We start from the raw sequence: 16916 nt of genomic DNA, 5'->3' as shown, positions 1-16916 counted from the left end.
GAGGACAGTCTGATTTAGGCAACCCTGATATTTAAAAATGTGCTGAGAACAGGAACTCTGCCTGGAGTCAGTAAATTTGGTGGGTACTCACCACATCTGACACCCTGCCCCTGACCATTAAGTCCCTATGCTAAAAAAAAAAGCCAAGAAACTCTTGGAAAGAGAGCTCTGATCACTCCACTTTTCTCTGAAGTTATTGGGAGACTTAAGACAGCTCAGGACTGTGGGCTAATGAACAAAGATATGAATTAGCAAGATTAGCATATGACTGAAACTATACACGTTACCTAGAAGTAACAATGCTCAGAACTGCTCTGACCCTGCTGCAAACCTTCCTCTCTGTGTGGTCCCTTGAGCCAGTAACACGGATTTGGAGCCCTTCTCCAAAATGAGGGTGGCAATTCTTGGTGAACAGAGAATTACTGAATTTCATTAAAGTCACATATTCTGTTTGTCTTGGCTCTGAGAGAAGCAGTAATCCTATCATACCAAGCCTTTTGATTTCAGCACAGTTCATAAAAGGGCTGAACTTTTATGTTCAGTGCAAAGATCTCTGCGTGTTGAGTTAATGTAGTAACGAATAGAAACAGCAGGCTCTCTCTCTGGGCATGGACCAGCTCTGAGATGGGGATGACACAAGCACTTTTCCTGTGGATTTTAGCTAACAACAAATGTGAGGTGAGCCTTTAGAAAGGCAGCATTGCTCACAGACTCAAGTCCCCCAAGTCCCCCATTTCAGACGTGATTCTCTGCTTCTTTGCTCCAATCTCTTATCCTTACCTGACTCTTCTTTCTTCCTTCCCCTTCCCCTCACCAAATCTTGTTCTTTTGTCTCACTCCCCTGCTGATACTCTTGTCCTTGTCGCTCACTTACAGCAGCATGAAATGTGTATCAAGCAGTTAATCACAGAACCACAGAATCACATGGGGTTGGAAGGGACCTCTGGAGATCATCTAGTCCAACCCCCCATCTAGTCCAACCCAGTTTGGTAGCACTGGTAATCAACCAAAACCTGCATGAAGGGAGTTCTGGTTTTCAGAGATTTGGGGTTGTTTTTGTTAATGATTATGATTATTTAAAAATAAGTCTAAGAATACATAATATTGAAGGTACAGAAGTTAGGAAACATCATCATTAATGTAGATATTGCATGCAGAAGATGGCACATATAATTTGCCAATGAAGAAGGAGGTTTGGCTGAAGCATCCTACATGAAATCTGCTACTGGTGGAAACCCGACTCTTCAGGCTGACAGTCACCTGCTGTGATGGTGAAGACTGAGCTTTTCCCTGCTTCATTCCCACATCTCACTCAGTGCATACCCTCCACAGCTATAATGGAGGAGGGAGGGGTATGATATGCAGCGCCCTAATTACCTGCACAATCCTCAGCACCACGTCAGCTTGTGCTGTGACTTTAGCAGAGATCAACTGGAGAAAGAAAAGTCCATTTGGCTTCATAGTCCAAAAGTCCAAGGCTGCACAAATGCAAGTTTTCTATTATATGGGAAACTGGGAAATTTATATTGTATTGTATCTGTACAGAAATTAAGAGATCTAGAACTTAACCCAAATGCCTCATAGAGCAATACAGACTGGTGATTAATTCATCACTCTCTGCAGTGAAATCTGGTTGGAAGAGGGTTAGAGAAGGGGTCTAGTGTATCACACAGATGGATGGTAGATATCATATGTTTCCTTCTCCTCAAGTACAGTATATCTTATTCCTCTAGTGCAAAACTTCAAGTGAATCTAAAGCAGAACGTGTGGTTCTTTCTTTGTCTTGATTAAAAATAAGTTTAGGGCATCGTTGTGCTCCCCATATTCCAGGCTTCCATGTGGTTGTAGTTGCAAGTTGCAAAGACAGGGAATTTTCTTCTAAATGAGATTAATATAATTTAAAAGCATTCTTTGTCAACTGCCAGTAATAAGGGATGTTTTTATGAAAAACCACCCCACATTTAATATTTCTGTGTGATACAGAATTTCTTCAGCTTTGAGGTAACCAGACTAAATTAAAAAAAAAAAAAAAAAAAAGAGAGACGTAATTTAGAATTTAGTTGTACATTCTGCGGAAATGCTACTGTGTATTAAATATTGTGCAGTATGATCAGTATGTCTGTCAGAGGCTTTTAAAATGTGTTATCAATATGGTTGCACATATTCACTGTCCAGATGGCACAAAAATTTCTCAATATCCAAACAAGGATCTGAGTACCTCTGCACTGCATAATGCACTGCAGCCTTTCGTATCATGAAGTTCTCTGTTCTGAATCAATCCCTAAATTCAGTGTGTTTCCATTGCAGAGCTCCTGTGACAAGGAAGTCATCCTGAATATTCTCAGTGTCCTCACTGACCTGCTCTCTCTGGGTAAGAAAGATAAGATCTGGAGCAATGCCTGTGGGCTAGGGGCAAAAAGGGGGTACTCAAACAGGTCAGGGAATTCATACCTGCATAAACTCAGCCAGGTGAACAGCTTGCAAGGTGAACAAAACATGAATTGTACCTGTAATCAGCAGTCCTTACTCTGGTGTTTGGAAAACTGAGTTTATCCAGCAAGTTAAAGAGAAAAAAAACCACAGAAAGTCTCCATTGTTTTTAGTTTAAAAGGTGCCTGTGAGTTTCAAGGTATTTCAGAATCCCTGTCAATCAGCCACTGGAAAATTTCACCAGCTCCACTGGAGAGAGGGCTGTGAGACAAGGAGAGAAGCCTGGCTTCCCAGAGCACAGGGACTCTCCCATGCAGGGAGTTCAGCATGTCCCCAAAAAGCACCTCCACCACGGGGCTGCAGAGAAGGAATGTTGCTGCATAAGCCTAAGCCACGTGAAAAAATAAATAAATTGGTGAAAGGACTAAAAAAAAAATAGTTTATTTTCCTTCCTGCTCCACCCCAAAAATGTCCTTTGTAAACAATTCTCAACCCAATCAAGCTGCCAGGCTGTGGGGGCTGTATTGGTGAGTGCTGGAGTCTCCTGCGTTCCCTATTACTCAGAACCCCACTGGAGACATCGCCCATCCAGCTGGGCCTCTCTTTTGAAGCCTTGCAGTGCTGTTCCTCAGCTAGATGGAAGGATTACCTACACAGAGTTTAGGAGGTACTGTCTCCCCTCCAGGAGATGAACGTGCGGCTTCCTCCAGTCACGGAGACCAAAGTTGCTGCTGAAGTCACTCATGGATCACTGTTGACACAGTAGGGCTCACAGGATTAGCATGTGGTTTCTTTGGAGACCTACATTTGTTTGAAAGCTGTCTCCAAAGCTTCCCTAGGATTCCTTTTCATTTGGCAGACGGCCGTTGCAGCTTTAGTCCTTTTCTTGTTTAATTTCCAGTATCTAAGAAAAGATCACTGAGCCTTCTGCTCCTTTGAAATCTGTTGGTGTCTCTGCTTATTCTTCTCTGCTGCATTTCAATGCACAATGGAAAACTTCTGCAGGACAGGGATTTGTAAAGATAACAACTGCCAGATCAAGAGGCAGCAGAGCGCATGGTTTCACCATGCAGCCATTAGCTATGTCTCTAGACCAGGGGCACCTGAGAGCCATGGTCAGTTCTACAAATGCCTTTATTATAGCAATAAAACAGCCTTGGAAGGTCATGGGAGCTTTGTGTGCTCCATGCGGGGTTGGGGTTTGCAGGGATGCTCTGAGCAGAGTCTCTTCTCTTTTCCCCAGGGACCGGCCGGAGGATCCACTACGTGATCAGCAAAGGGGGCAGCGAGGCACTGCTGCAGGCTCTCACCACCGCTGCCCGCGCCGAGCCGCCCGACCACAGCACCCTCCTGCCCCTGCTTCGCTTGCTGGCCAGGGTCGGCCAACGAGGTACTGCTGAGCTGTGGGGGCTTCTTGGGGGGGCAGCTCAAAACTAATGGACAGCCCCAGCAATAACCAGCACTGTGGTGCACCCGACAGACAGCTGTCAGGTTTTCTTTGGAGTGCACCCCTTGTTTGAGGTTTGGCCAAGTAGAGATCCTGCAACAAGGCAAGGAGGGCGTTGACATGCATAGAGCTGCTTCTCACACAGGCTTCATCCATTTTCTGCCTTTGACACATCATTCACAACATCCTTCTCTCTAAATTGGAGAGATACAGATTTGATGGATGGACTATTTGGTGGACAAGGAATTGGCTGGATGGTTGCATCCAGAGAGCAGTGGTCAATGACTCAATGTCTGGATGGAGATCAGTGATGAGTGGTGCCCCTCAGGGCTCTGTATTGAGACTGGTATTCTTCAATATCCTCATCAATGACATCGTGGGATTGAGTGCACCCTCATCAGTTTTGCAGATGACACCAAGCTGAGTGGTGCAGTTGACACACCTGAGGTTTGGGATGCCATCCAGAGGGACCTGGAAAAGCTTGAGAATTTGGCCCATGTGAACCTCATGAGGTTGTCTAAGGTCCTGCACCTGGGTTGGGGCAACACCTGGTATCAATACAGGCTAGGGTATAAAGGGGTTGAGAACAGCCCTGTAGAGAAGGACTTGGGGGTACTAATGGATGAAAAGCTGGATGTGACTTGGCAATGTATGCTTGCAGCCCAGAAAGCTGACTGTATCTTGGGCTGCATCAAAGGCAGCTTGGTCAGCAAGTTGAGGGAGGTGATTCTGCCCCTCCAGCCTGCTCAGGTGAGACCCTACAGGAGTATTGTGTCCAGTTCTGGAGTCTTCAGCACAACAAAGACATGAACCTGTTGGAATGGGTCCAGATGAGGCCACGAAAATGATCAGAAGGATGGAGCACCTCTCCTATGAGATCAGGCTGAGAGAATTGGGGTCATTCAGCCTGGAGAAGAGAAGGCTCTGGGTAGATCTTATTGTTGCCTTTCAGTACTTTAAGGAGACTTATAAAAAAGATGGGAACAGGCTTTTTAGCAAGGCCTTTAGCAGTAGGACAAGGGATAATGGCTTTAAACTAACGGAGGGTAGACTCAGATTAGATATAAGAAGAAATTTCTTTTGTTGAGAGTGGTGAAGTGCTGGCACATGTTGGATCAGAAGGATGGAGCACCTCTCCTATGAGATCAGGCTGAGAGAATTGGGGTCATTCAGCCTGGAGAAGAGAAGGCTCTGGGTAGATCTTATTGTTGCCTTTCAGTACTTTAAGGAGACTTATAAAAAAGATGGGAACAGGCTTTTTAGCAAGGCCTTTAGCAGTAGGACAAGGGATAATGGCTTTAAACTAACGGAGGGTAGACTCAGATTAGATATAAGAAGAAATTTCTTTTGTTGAGAGTGGTGAAGTGCTGGCACATGTTGCCCAGAGACGTTGTAGATGCCCCATCCCTGGAAACATTCAAGGCCAGGTTGGATGGAGCTGAGTAACCTGACCTAATTGTAGATGTCCCTGCTTGTTGCAGGGGCGTTGGATTAGATGGCCTTTAAAGTACCTTCAAACCCAAAACATTCTATGATTTGTATATGATGACTCTAGGTAAATCCCATGTTTTCCTGTTTTCTGTAAGAATAATGCTGATTGAACTTATTGATATATTTGAAAGCCTTTCTTGTGAGACCCTGACTTACAAGATTTGGTGCAATTATGTTTATCTGCACTGCTGCAGAGACCTGGTCTTTGTAATAGTTTGATTCTTATTTGTTTTTCACAGATAGGAAGTTTGGGCTGAAAGTGCAGAAGGCAGAAGCAACTGATATAATACTGAGCTTGGCAAGAAGAAACCTGGGCCACCACCTGCACCTCATCCACTGCCTCTGGGTCCTGCGTGTTTGTGCTTCTAATGGTGAGTGTCTGGATTTTCCTCCTTTCTGCTGCATGACAACTGCCAGAGTTCTTTTTTTTCAGTCATTTCAGTGCAAAGAAACATCACTTTTGATTAAGGTTAGTGCCTGAATACATCGTTAATATGCAGAATCAGGCATAAAAGCCAGAATCAACCATTGAAGGAGGTGTTTCCCAAGGAGTCTATACAGCCTTTACAGTGCATTTCATCTATGGGCTATGAGCACGAAAGCGCTGCTGTGAAAAATATTCATGGCTATGATCTCCTATTCTAGAATACAGTCAACTCCTTTGCTCTGAGACTTAGGTACAAGTTCCCTTTACCCTATTAGCCAAATGTCTCACTATTGTTGATTATATTGATCCTCAGAGCAGCTCCATTAGGGAGGGAAGTACAGGTGGAGAAACAGTAAGAGAAATCAGAGAAATTCAAGGTCTCTCAGGAAGTACATGTCAGATCCTGGTCTTCTGTCTAGCATCCCCACCCCCAACCTGCCCATGCACTCTCCCGGCTTTTCATGCTTGGCAGTGCCCTCATATTAAATGATTTAAGCAACGGGATTTCCAGTATTCTCTCCCAGGATCATTACAGATTTCTACAGGCTTTTCCTGCTAGAGACCACCAAGTTTGTCAGCACAAATTTCCCTCTGCTCACTCTAATCCTTTCCTCTCCCTTCCCACATCCCTCACCCAGCAGATAATTCTTGATGGCCATCCTGCCTGCCCTCTGCGATGTGCAAACCTAAGATTTAACACTTCTGGCACCCAGCCCTGCAGGTCCCTTCTATCTGTAGAGGAGCTAGCTTCATGCCATGGGCTTTCTCAGGCAAGCAGCCAAGCTTCAACATTCAGCCCCTCTCCCTGTGATAAGCAGCATTTAAAAGGCTGAGTGAGACTGAATCTACAGCCAAGGCCAGAAGCTTAAATGTGCCTTTATTTGGGTTTCACAGCTGTGCAGTGACCCTGTGTTGCCTTCCACCCAAAATGATGATCTACGTCCTTCCCTGCTCCAGTGCACCTGCATGCCAACTCAGCTGCAGTTTTTGCGGAGGTTTTAGGACACATGCTGCAGTTTGGCCTCCTTCCTGCTAATGCCAGACCCCAGAACCCCCACTCTGCTCCTTCGCTGGAGCATCTCTGTTATTCTCCAATTATCTTCAGAACTCTCCAGTTGTGCTTCCTCCTTCCATAATAGACTTTGACTCTGTGGCCCAGCTGGGAAGCTGCAGGGGAGGTTAGGTGATGGTCCGTGTGGATGTGATACTAAACTAAGAGATTACATGCTCCCAACCTTAAAAATTATTTTTATGGAGGCAAACTAGAGACGATCCAGAAACATATAAAGCTCGGAGAGTGCTTAGGTATGAAAGCAGAAAAGATGAGTCCTTGTCACAATCTCATGCACCAGTTCCTTGCTCCAGGTCACTCCCTTCACAATCTCTGCCACCAGTTGTGTGTGGCAGCCCACGTCCCGCTCCGGGGCAGGATGAGTTCAGGCAGCCTTGTCCACCGCTCTGTCTCTCTAATGAATTACCAGCTAGTGTAAAAGCAGCTGGCAAGCCTTGCGAAGCTTTCCATCACATGACAGCTTGGCGGGGACACGGTAGGTCTGCAGGAGATGATGGGCCCTCTGGCAGCTCTGTGATGACCACTGGGAGATATTTACAAAACAACCAAAACCCAGCAGTGGGCAGGCAGCCAGGTCTCCCTCTGGCTGCTCTTGATTACTGATCCCTTCACCCCACTCGCTTGCATTTAATATTTCAGGGCTGTATTCATCCCTTCTTTACACGAAAGCCTTGTCTTATGGAGGAGGGGGCAGGGGCTGGCTAAACACTTAGTTTACACATTGGGCATTTTTGGAATTGATTGAAAAATCTATGTATAAAGTTCCTAGTGTGTTAGCAAGTGAAGGATTAAAGGTAAAATTGGCCTAGCTGAAATTAAGCTGCATTCAGAAGCACTCCCTCCGAAAAAACCCCTCCACTTCCGTGCTGCTGAGTAATAGCACAGAAAGAAAACTGCCCTCCATGCCCCCATGAAATGAACCGTCCTCACAGAGTTGCCTTTGGGAAATAAGAGATGAATTTGAGCCCTGACATTTTGCTGGGAGATGACCCTATTTAACTATGATTTGTTCTCTGGAGAGTGCAATATTTACGGGAAAAGGGGCTTTGGGGAATTTGGAGAAGAACTACAGGATTTGAGATCTGCCTTTGCGTGTGTTTGTGGCTCAGGTTGTGACCACAGACAGCCGTGTACTTCAGTTTCTGTGTTTGTAAAATGACCTCTGAAGTCCAGCTGAGAGCCCAGAGAAATCTGCTCATGGCCCCAGGGGCAGCTACTCCTTTCCCCGCATCACCTCCAAACAAAATATTGCAGATTACCTGCTTCAGTTCTGACTGCTTTTCTCTTTTATTGTCTTAGTTACCACAGGAACTACACTTGGCATCAATGGAGCCATGGAGCTGCTTTTCAAAGTCATCACCCCCTACAGCAAGAGACACGTCAGGACAGTCAGGTAGGCAGTAACCCCAAGGGAACTCATCTTTCCAGGATGGCAAGAAATAAAATTTTGGTTCCACTTGAAAAGGCAAAGAAATCAGAAATGGATGCACAATTTCCACTCACTTTAAATCTGCAGGGTTTTTTAAGAGGCAGAAATAGTTCCCTGAAGGGCATGTTAATGCTGTGATTCATCATATGATTCATACTGGTGGCTGTTTATTTGTAGTGTACTCTGTACAGTGATGGCAGTTTGATTGCAAGGTGTCGTCCTTCATTTCCCAGTCAGGACTGGATTTTGAGAAGCATGAAAAACTGCTCCTGCCTACCCATTAGCCAGAGCCTCCTGCCACCACTGGCCTGGGGCAGGTACAGTGGAATCATGGCAGTGTTGTCTCATCCTCCTCTTGCAGACAGTTGTGACCAGGTCATTATGATATTTTTGAGGTATGACAGTTCTCACCAGTATTAATCTGGGTCTGTTTTTAAGCCCATCCCAAATATTTCAGATATTTTTTTTCCTGAAGAGAGTGAGCCCATTTTATATCTGTCTTAATGCTGAGCATTAGTCCTCAATTTGTCCATTCTGACCACCTCCTCAGTTGTCTTTCAAGGCAAGCTTTGTAATGTGGAAAACATCCACAGAAGGACACAACACATTTCTGTGGCTTGCTCATTTCAATCAGGAGGAAGAATTTACTGCTCTGTCCTGTGCCCACACAATCACATTTGCTTAAGCAACACAGAACCTGCCAGTTCTCCTGCTTATACATGCACTGTCCTGTGGACCATGTAGTCCCGACTTGTTCATGCATGTCTCAGCAAGGACATGGAAGCATCCATCAGTTTTGGCTTCTGCATGGACCTGACAGGGGTGCATTTCATGGCTGGTGATTACTGGGGAAGTAGCTTTAGGTTGAGTATCATGTGTAGGTGAGAAATGGATGGACAGACATGGCACAACAGTTTGACCACTACTTGCTCAGCTGTGGCTGAAGTGGGGGCCAGTCCCACTGGATGAGGGTATTGGTAAATGATGTCCATCCTGCTGTTACCATCAAAGACTGCTACCAATTCTCCCAATATCACCAGTTACGCAATACATTGCATGGGAAGGAATTTGAATTGCTTTCCACTAGCCACGAATTATGAACTTGCATGTCAACACATGGTACTGTTGTTTGCTAAATGCAGTGTTCTTCTAGCTCTGCTGCCTACATGTCTGGGGCTATAAAATTTTTTTAAAACAGTTTGCTTTGATAAATAAGATACTGAACGGGCCCAGCAGATGCACAACTTCCTGCAGCTGCCGTGTTAATGGAAGCCAACTCACTTTTGCCTGCTTTTTTTGGCTTTCTAGTGTAGTGCTAACTACCTGGAACTGCTTCACAGCTTCTCTAAGCTAGTTTACCTGTGATTCGTCTGTGTTCTGCCCAAAAGTATGATATCAGGATGTTTCCTGCACAGAGGTTTGACTATTACCCAACTCAAAGAATATTATTGCTAGGATGTTATTCCTGGGATAACTGAGCACCTTCCAACATTCCCCTCAGGCCTCATGTTATAACTTTGATCTTTAAGACTCAGGGAGCCTGGAGAACTGCTTTATATATGACAGAGGTGCCCAGGGTGAGTCAGACCCAGAGCTGGGTTTGACTTCTGAGGCAACCAAAAGTGATGGATGGTTCCATGCCTGTGCCTAAAAAAGAAAATTCCACTCAATTCCCTGATTTCCTTCCTATGGATGTGTTGGCTGTGATTAGACTACTGTTAGTTCTACTTCTGTAGTAGTCTCATAGGTCAGTGTGTAATGGCACTTGAGCTTGTATTAGTTCTCTGTTAAGCAATGGGACTGCCTGCATAAAGGCTTTTTAAATCAATTTTGTGCAAAGCTGCTTTTCCCCGTCACTGTTTCCTCTGCGGAAAGAGGGAAAACTTGGTATCTGTCGTGCATTTCTAGCCTGGCTTTTTGTTGACATTCGTTTGGAGATGCAGCCAGTGCTGCTGAGGGTTGTTGTAATATAGGCTGTAAAGAGGTCTAGAATACTCATTTATAAGCAGAAAGGGAAAGAAATAGCCTTCAGAGAAACACACTTTTGCTTTTGATTATTCTAGGCTGTCAATATGCAATATCTGGATTTATCTTCCTTTTATCTGAAGTACAATAATTATTTTGAACTCTTCTGTGGACCTTTTTTCCATTGGAGACATACTCACACAACAGAAAATGCAAACTCAATTTCCCTCAATAAAACTCCAGTTTATTGAGAGAACTTCAGTTTTATTGATAAGGCATTTTATTTATTTTTGAAAAGCTTCATTTTATTTTCCCTTTGAACAAGAGGTATCTTATACAATTAATTGTTATCTGCCTGACCTTTCTCATTGCTGGTTCATTTTCCTAATTCCCTTTTTTTCCTAAAACATTTGTACTCTTCTTAAAACATATTTGTATGAGCACACAAACAGATGATATCTTTCCTGCAACCTAGCTCACAGAAAAAGGTGATTTGGCTCCCACCTACACTTGGCTTAATGAGCAAGAACAATAATCAGCTGAAGCCTGGTAGCCACTCAGCTGGGCTGCCTAGGGCTCAAAACTCCTTGTTTCATTTAAAAACTAGGAGCAGCTGAGAAAGTCAATGGCCCAGTGGAGACAATCTGTTTTACATCAGAAGAAGCACAGAAACCTGTTGTGTTTTTGTTTTTTTTTAAAAAAAAAGGTGCTTGCAATCTATTTAGAGGCACTATTTACTTATTATTCAGTAAGGACTGTTCTTGCTTGCAGTCAGTTTAGAATCACAGCTCCTACTGGAGAAAGCAGTTTCATGAGATGCTGTTGACAAGAATTTAGGTCCTCAGACCAGAAGTCCAGACTGTAGGGTAAGTTACAGATCTTCTTTCCCAGCATTAGCAAATGCCTGGGATAGCTCTGGTCTGAAAATCCCAGGCATCTTTACAGTCCATCAGAACATGGAGGTGGATATGTGTGAAAATGTCCTTCTATTTTTTGAGTGGCTCTAGCTAAAAATTTTTAGGGTGACTGGGGGAGGAAGCTTATGGATGGGTTTTCTGAGATGGGGAGAAAGAATAAAATGGGGTCATGTGCTTTGTCTAGTTCAGCATGTGCTCCTGGTCATCTGACACTGGTGTACCTCTTCCCAAAGTTGATGTGGCTATGCTCAAGTCTGGAGTGGTTATTTTGGTGTTGTTAGTTGGTCACAAAACCATCTGCTGCTTTTTGGCTATCAGTATGGAACTTGAAGAGAACACTAGTCTGTAACCTGCCTATGGAGGAAAACCCCAATGTCCTCCTAGCAAGCTTCTGATCCTCCCTTTGTACTTGCCCTTGATACCTTCTCTCCACTTGGTAGCTATGTGCCACCATGATTTGCCTTGCTGCTGGGAAGGAACAGCCAGCAACTGTGGGGGCTGAGATTACTCTTGTTCTTTGATCAGCTGCCAGGAATGCAGCATCCAAAATGCACCACTTCTCTTGTGGATACACCCGCATTCTCCTGTCCTGGGCAGCAGCAGGACCAAGGTCACTTTAAGAATCTGCCCTGGAGAGTGCACTGTGAGGGCTATTTATTTAGCCAGCTAAGATGTGGAAACAAGATACATAGTTCTATTTATTTTTCCCAGTGGCAAAGCTCTGGGTTATTTAGAAATAGTCTCCCATGCTCCAATTGACCTTCTCTGGGTGGATGCCAAGTAGCTCTGATTCCCCTGAGACTGTGACTCATGGACTTTATCGGCCTTAGTTAGGCATTTGAGGTCTGCAGGTTGCTGGTGCCATAACTGTGTGGATCTCTCCATGACTACCCACATGTGAAGTAAAAGCCACATGAAAAAATGTGAAACTCGCAGAGGCTTAGAGAATTCTTGAGTTAAGCACTGTGAAATCCAAGTAAGGTGGAGACTCTAAACTGTCTTGCTCATCTCTCGTGCTGTTGTGCTGCAGAGAAAGTTTTCTGACACCTTTTATAGGGAGAGTTTAAAATAAAGCCAGATGATGTTCTGTTTTTCTCAGTTCTGTTTATGTCGGTAGCTGGGATATCTGATATCGGCGTGTGTGGGACGCTCAAATCTTCACTCCATCAACACCTTCTCTAATGCAACACCCCTGATGCCCCACAGAATGCAATGACCACTGCTCCTTTCACATTCTACCTCTCTTATTCCCCATATGTTCCATATCTTCTACCATCCTTCTACTTTACAATGTTCCTTCCAATACCCTTGCTCATTTTCCCAACTTACTTCTCCTGAGAGATATTGGGATTTGTTGTGGGCAGATGGACATGGAATGTGATGGTGGCAGATGTTTGCTTTGTGGCCAACCAGGAGCTGGGTCTCTTCTGCTAGACTGTGTCTGGGTGGCCAAGCATCAGATATCCTCCCCAGGCTGGTGGCTTTGAAGGCTGTATGTTGTCTGTGGCTACATATTGTGGGAGCCCCTTCTAGGACTCATTGAGTTGGAGGTAGATTATCGACGTGAGTGAAAACAAAAATCCAGAATTTATGATTCTTTCTTATGAGGAAGACCTGTGTTTTAGAAAATGACAAACGATACTATGACTTGTCTGAGTTGTTCCCTCAATATCGCTTTCTTTTTCTGTTGTTAAAATGTTGTCAGCCAGTCTTATTTCTGCAGTTTTATTAAAAGCAATTTAGAGAGTCTTTTAAAATGTCTTTGTTTCTTAGAGCTTTTTGTGAGTGCATCTATTTGCTACACTGAGCAGAGCTGGCTACTGGTAAGTGATCAGATAAACCTCATATGAGAGATTGCAACAAGAATGAGTATTCGTCAATTAAAAACTGTCTTTCTGTGAATATTCACAAAACTTGGCTTTCTGCACTGGGCTGTTCCAGTAAAGTTTGACTACTTAATTAAAAGTGGAAAGTGAATAAAAAAGGTCTGGGAATGGTGCCAAATTAATTCAGTAGAAAATGTGACATGCAGAAATTATCTGCCTTTGCTCGTGTCCAGCATTGCCTGCTTCTGACATTTAATCACAATTCTTATGTTTGGTGCTTATTGGATGGTCCCAGCTCCTCAAACACTTGCCAATAATCTCCCTTTTCATTAAAGGGAGGAGATCCTCATGTAACTCTACTCCATCTGAGGTGGATATCTGGACCCCATGCACGCTAAATGAAAAAAGAAGCAAGTTCTCTTTGCCTGTATCAACTGTTTGCCTCTAGAAATCTGAGGTGATTTGGAAGTGTTTATTTCTCTTTGCTGACTGGAGGATGAGCTTGGAATGGGTAACCTGGAAGTTGCATGATGGGCATTTAAGGTTGGGTCAGGTAGATGGTTGCTGAGAGAGATTTGGAAAACACAGTCCTCTCCAACTACTGTCAGGAGAAAATGAGAACACCACATGTCTTGTCTTTGGTCAGATGTGCTTGGGGGAGATTTGAGGTGGGGAGTAATTCCTTATTCTGAAACGTGCAAGAATAATGATGACACTGTTGCTATGGTCAGGAAGTGATTCCTGTATCACATACTTCTGTCGTGATGTGAGCCGAGAGGAAGATTTTTACTGGAGTACTGAATGCAGAACTCATGCAAGTGAAGAGAGGAATGTCAGGCTGATCGAGAGAGCATATCTAAATCTACAAGCCCAAATCTGATGGGTCTGTATTTCATCAGGCGTTGAGTCAGATTGACCAGGAAGAATACAAAGGCCATGGAAATGCAGAAGATATAAGTTAAGAGGTTGTATATTGCTTCAAAATAGGCTTTGAATATATATATTACTCTGCTTTTTTATAAAACCTGTTTTGTTTGGACACAACTGAGATTCTATTTTCTCATCTTGGAACTGGTACTTTTGATGCAAGATAAAATGTAAGTGTTGAGCCCATAGTGTTGAAAAGTGACCAAGCTGCCACATCAACAAATGCTTGTAAAAGTGATTTCCTGTGACCTTTAACAACAGAAGAAATCTGTACGGCAGTGGGCTATGTCTGTTAGACAAAAAGAGAGGAGACACGTAGCAGGGATGACCTGAATACTAGAATTATCTCTTCTGTTAAGAATGATGGAGAGACATGTGGAAGAGATCCAATTGCAAATGCATCCTAAACCTAGTACAGACAGTTAGAGTTTCCTCGGGCTTAATCCTGGATAGCTTCTTGCTGGTAGACCACCATATACATTTGCAGCAATTCCATCTCCTGGATTGTCCTAAACTTTCAGCTGCTCTCTGCTTGAAAAGAAGAACATGGTGCATGGCCATTGCCAGCCAATATTTTGAGAATGAGAAGTAACTCAACACACCAACACGGTGATTAGTTCCTCTGCAACTTGATATAGTAGCTGTTGTGATTGGTTCTTTTTGAGGAATGCTTCATGTACAGCTTTATGTCTTTGTTTATTTGGCAACGATTCCTGATAGGAGATCAAAAGCAAATCATCCTTAATTCCTCTTGTTAGTCTGTGTTTTACCATTAATCATGTTGAGCAGTTTGGATATTTAATTGGAAGCTAACACATGATTCTGTTGGAATGTGGTCAGAATTAATCAATGTTTAGTGCCTGCTTATTCTCAAACTGCTATTTGGTTCATTTGATCCCTGTAGAAAATACACAGGAGGGGCTGAAATTTCTTTTGAGCTATGTCACAACTAAATGACATGCTTCCCATCTGGCCTTGATCTACATGGGATTTAGCCTAGAATTCTTGCTAAATACAACTGGTAAATACTGTTCTAAATGAGATGATGCCAGCAACAAGGGAAAGAGAGTTGTCTTTAATACTCTTGTTTATATCAAGTGTTTTCTCAACTTGACTAATATCTCGAATAACATGGAGCAGAGATGGCACATCACTGAGATAAGTAAATGAACCCTAGTGTTCAAATTTAATGCAATGAGCCATTGTAATAGAAGAAATGATCTTGCAGCCAAAGGTGTCCCAGTTCTGTGCAGTTCCTTCTCCTCCATTCTTTGTTACGGTCTGTGTGGTTTCTCTCAAAGAATGACCTGTTCTAATATTATTAATAAGTTATAAAATCTCATTTCAGACTGATGGTATATCAGTGCTTCTTTGCAGAGTAAATAGAGTTGCATTGCAGAATTATACTTTACTGGCATTGTACAGTTAATAGCCACAGAAGAGAGAAATTGAAAAATTAAGAGGTAGAGGCAAGGGAGAAAAGAGATGCTTTCAGATGAGATTTGAAAATAGATGAAGAATTGATGAGGCAGAGAGGAATGCCACATACCAAGGTTGTTCCAGATGGCCAGACAAACATGTCGCATACAGAAACCCTGGTGCCATCTCTTGGTAGCCTCTGGTATGGCAAGATTAAACACAGGTACACCTACTTCTGCAGCATAAAAAAATTAGTGAATGAACACTATATAAAGAGAAATCCACGTCTGAGCTTAACATGGTATGTCATGGGAAGAGAAGATTTGGTTTATAAATGGTTCCACTTAATGAGACTGTTACTTTAAAAGAGATGTTTATTTTTTTTTTTAGATCTAGCTTATGGTTTTCATCTATTTCAGGTAGAAGTAACAGTTTGAAAAAGAAGCAATGCTTTCAGCTGAAGGCCTTTCTTTGCTTGTCCATTCTGTCTTCCCTGTTGGTGAGCTAGCGGGTTATATTTGGAAAGATGGTATGAGGGCAAGTCGCTGCCGTTCTCAAGTTCTTGACTTTTCACACCCAGTGGCTATGGCAGATGTAATTCATGGCTGACCTCACATGATGGCTTTGGGTATGTCTATACCGCAGACAGCTCAATGCTGGTTGGGTGGGATAGTCTCTCTGCCCTAGTTTTAATTTACCTCATTCTGTTAACAACTGTCAAGTCTTGCGGTAGAGCCTCCAGTATGGGCTACGCAAGATTCATGGGACATATTATCCAGTCTGGGATTATTATTCATGTTGCCATATCTGTCTCGCTGCTGGTCTTTGTGCTAACTAGATTAAAGCTAACACTTGGGTGTCTCATGGCATTGTAATCGCGTTGCCTCTTAGAAGCTCTCTATGAGATGTCTCTCCCGTGTAGCTGGGGAAACTACTGTCAGTCCCATTCAAATGGGAGGTAGGACTTGTTTTCATACAACTCTGAGTGTTTCCCAGAGTTAAAAGAATTGCAAATGTTCATAGTGTTGTAGCTGAGTATGACAGTCCCACAGAAGGACAGGTCAAGAGCAGTGTGTCCTGGTTGTGCTAAGCACTTCGTAAAATAGTACAGAAGGAACAGAGTGGAATAAATCAAAACAATAATAATAAAAAAGAACAGGGCTAGAAGGATTGCAAAATATTTTGTGATCTAGGAAGAAATAAAGAGTTTGGGATGATTTGTGGAAGTAAGTGGGTTATCTGTGAGATGAGTGGCTAAGCTGCTTCTGATCTGGAGTTACAGAGAGAAGGTTTTCACCAGTGGTGGTAGAACTGTATAAGTAAAGAAGGCAAGAAGTTTAACAGTAGAAAACAAAAGATCTCTCACGTCTGAAATGTTAATCTTGAGACATGGTGTGTTACTGTGGGCAAGTCACTGGAGATCAGACTTTTCATATACTCAATGTATGCACTTAAAATTGCATCTTTCTAATGCCTTCCTGGGGGTGGTGAGGGCACAGTCAGTTCTGTCCAAGGTGTTCAGTGACAGCAGAGATAAAGAGGGTAAAAGGAGAGAGAAAAGCCGCA

At 43.3% G+C, this 16916-nt stretch overlaps 1 protein-coding gene across 1 annotated transcript in view; it reads left to right on the top strand.

The window, feature by feature from the left end:
- AGBL1 (ATP/GTP binding protein-like 1) overlaps positions 1 to 16916 on the top strand; it is a 309960-nt gene that overhangs the window by 17491 nt on the left and 275553 nt on the right. The window contains exons 2-5 of the mRNA XM_014944285.1: positions 2308 to 2371; positions 3674 to 3820; positions 5608 to 5739; positions 8167 to 8260. Coding sequence (XP_014799771.1) covers positions 2308 to 2371; positions 3674 to 3820; positions 5608 to 5739; positions 8167 to 8260 — 437 coding nt within the window. The remainder of the gene's footprint in view (positions 1 to 2307; positions 2372 to 3673; positions 3821 to 5607; positions 5740 to 8166; positions 8261 to 16916) is intronic.

The sequence above is a fragment of the Calidris pugnax genome, unplaced genomic scaffold (assembly GCF_001431845.1).
Source record: "Calidris pugnax isolate Ruff unplaced genomic scaffold, ASM143184v1 scaffold70, whole genome shotgun sequence".
NCBI classification, from domain to species: Eukaryota; Metazoa; Chordata; class Aves; order Charadriiformes; family Scolopacidae; genus Calidris; species Calidris pugnax.
Note: the sequence above shows the minus strand (reverse complement) of the source record. Positions and strands in the feature narration are given on the sequence as shown.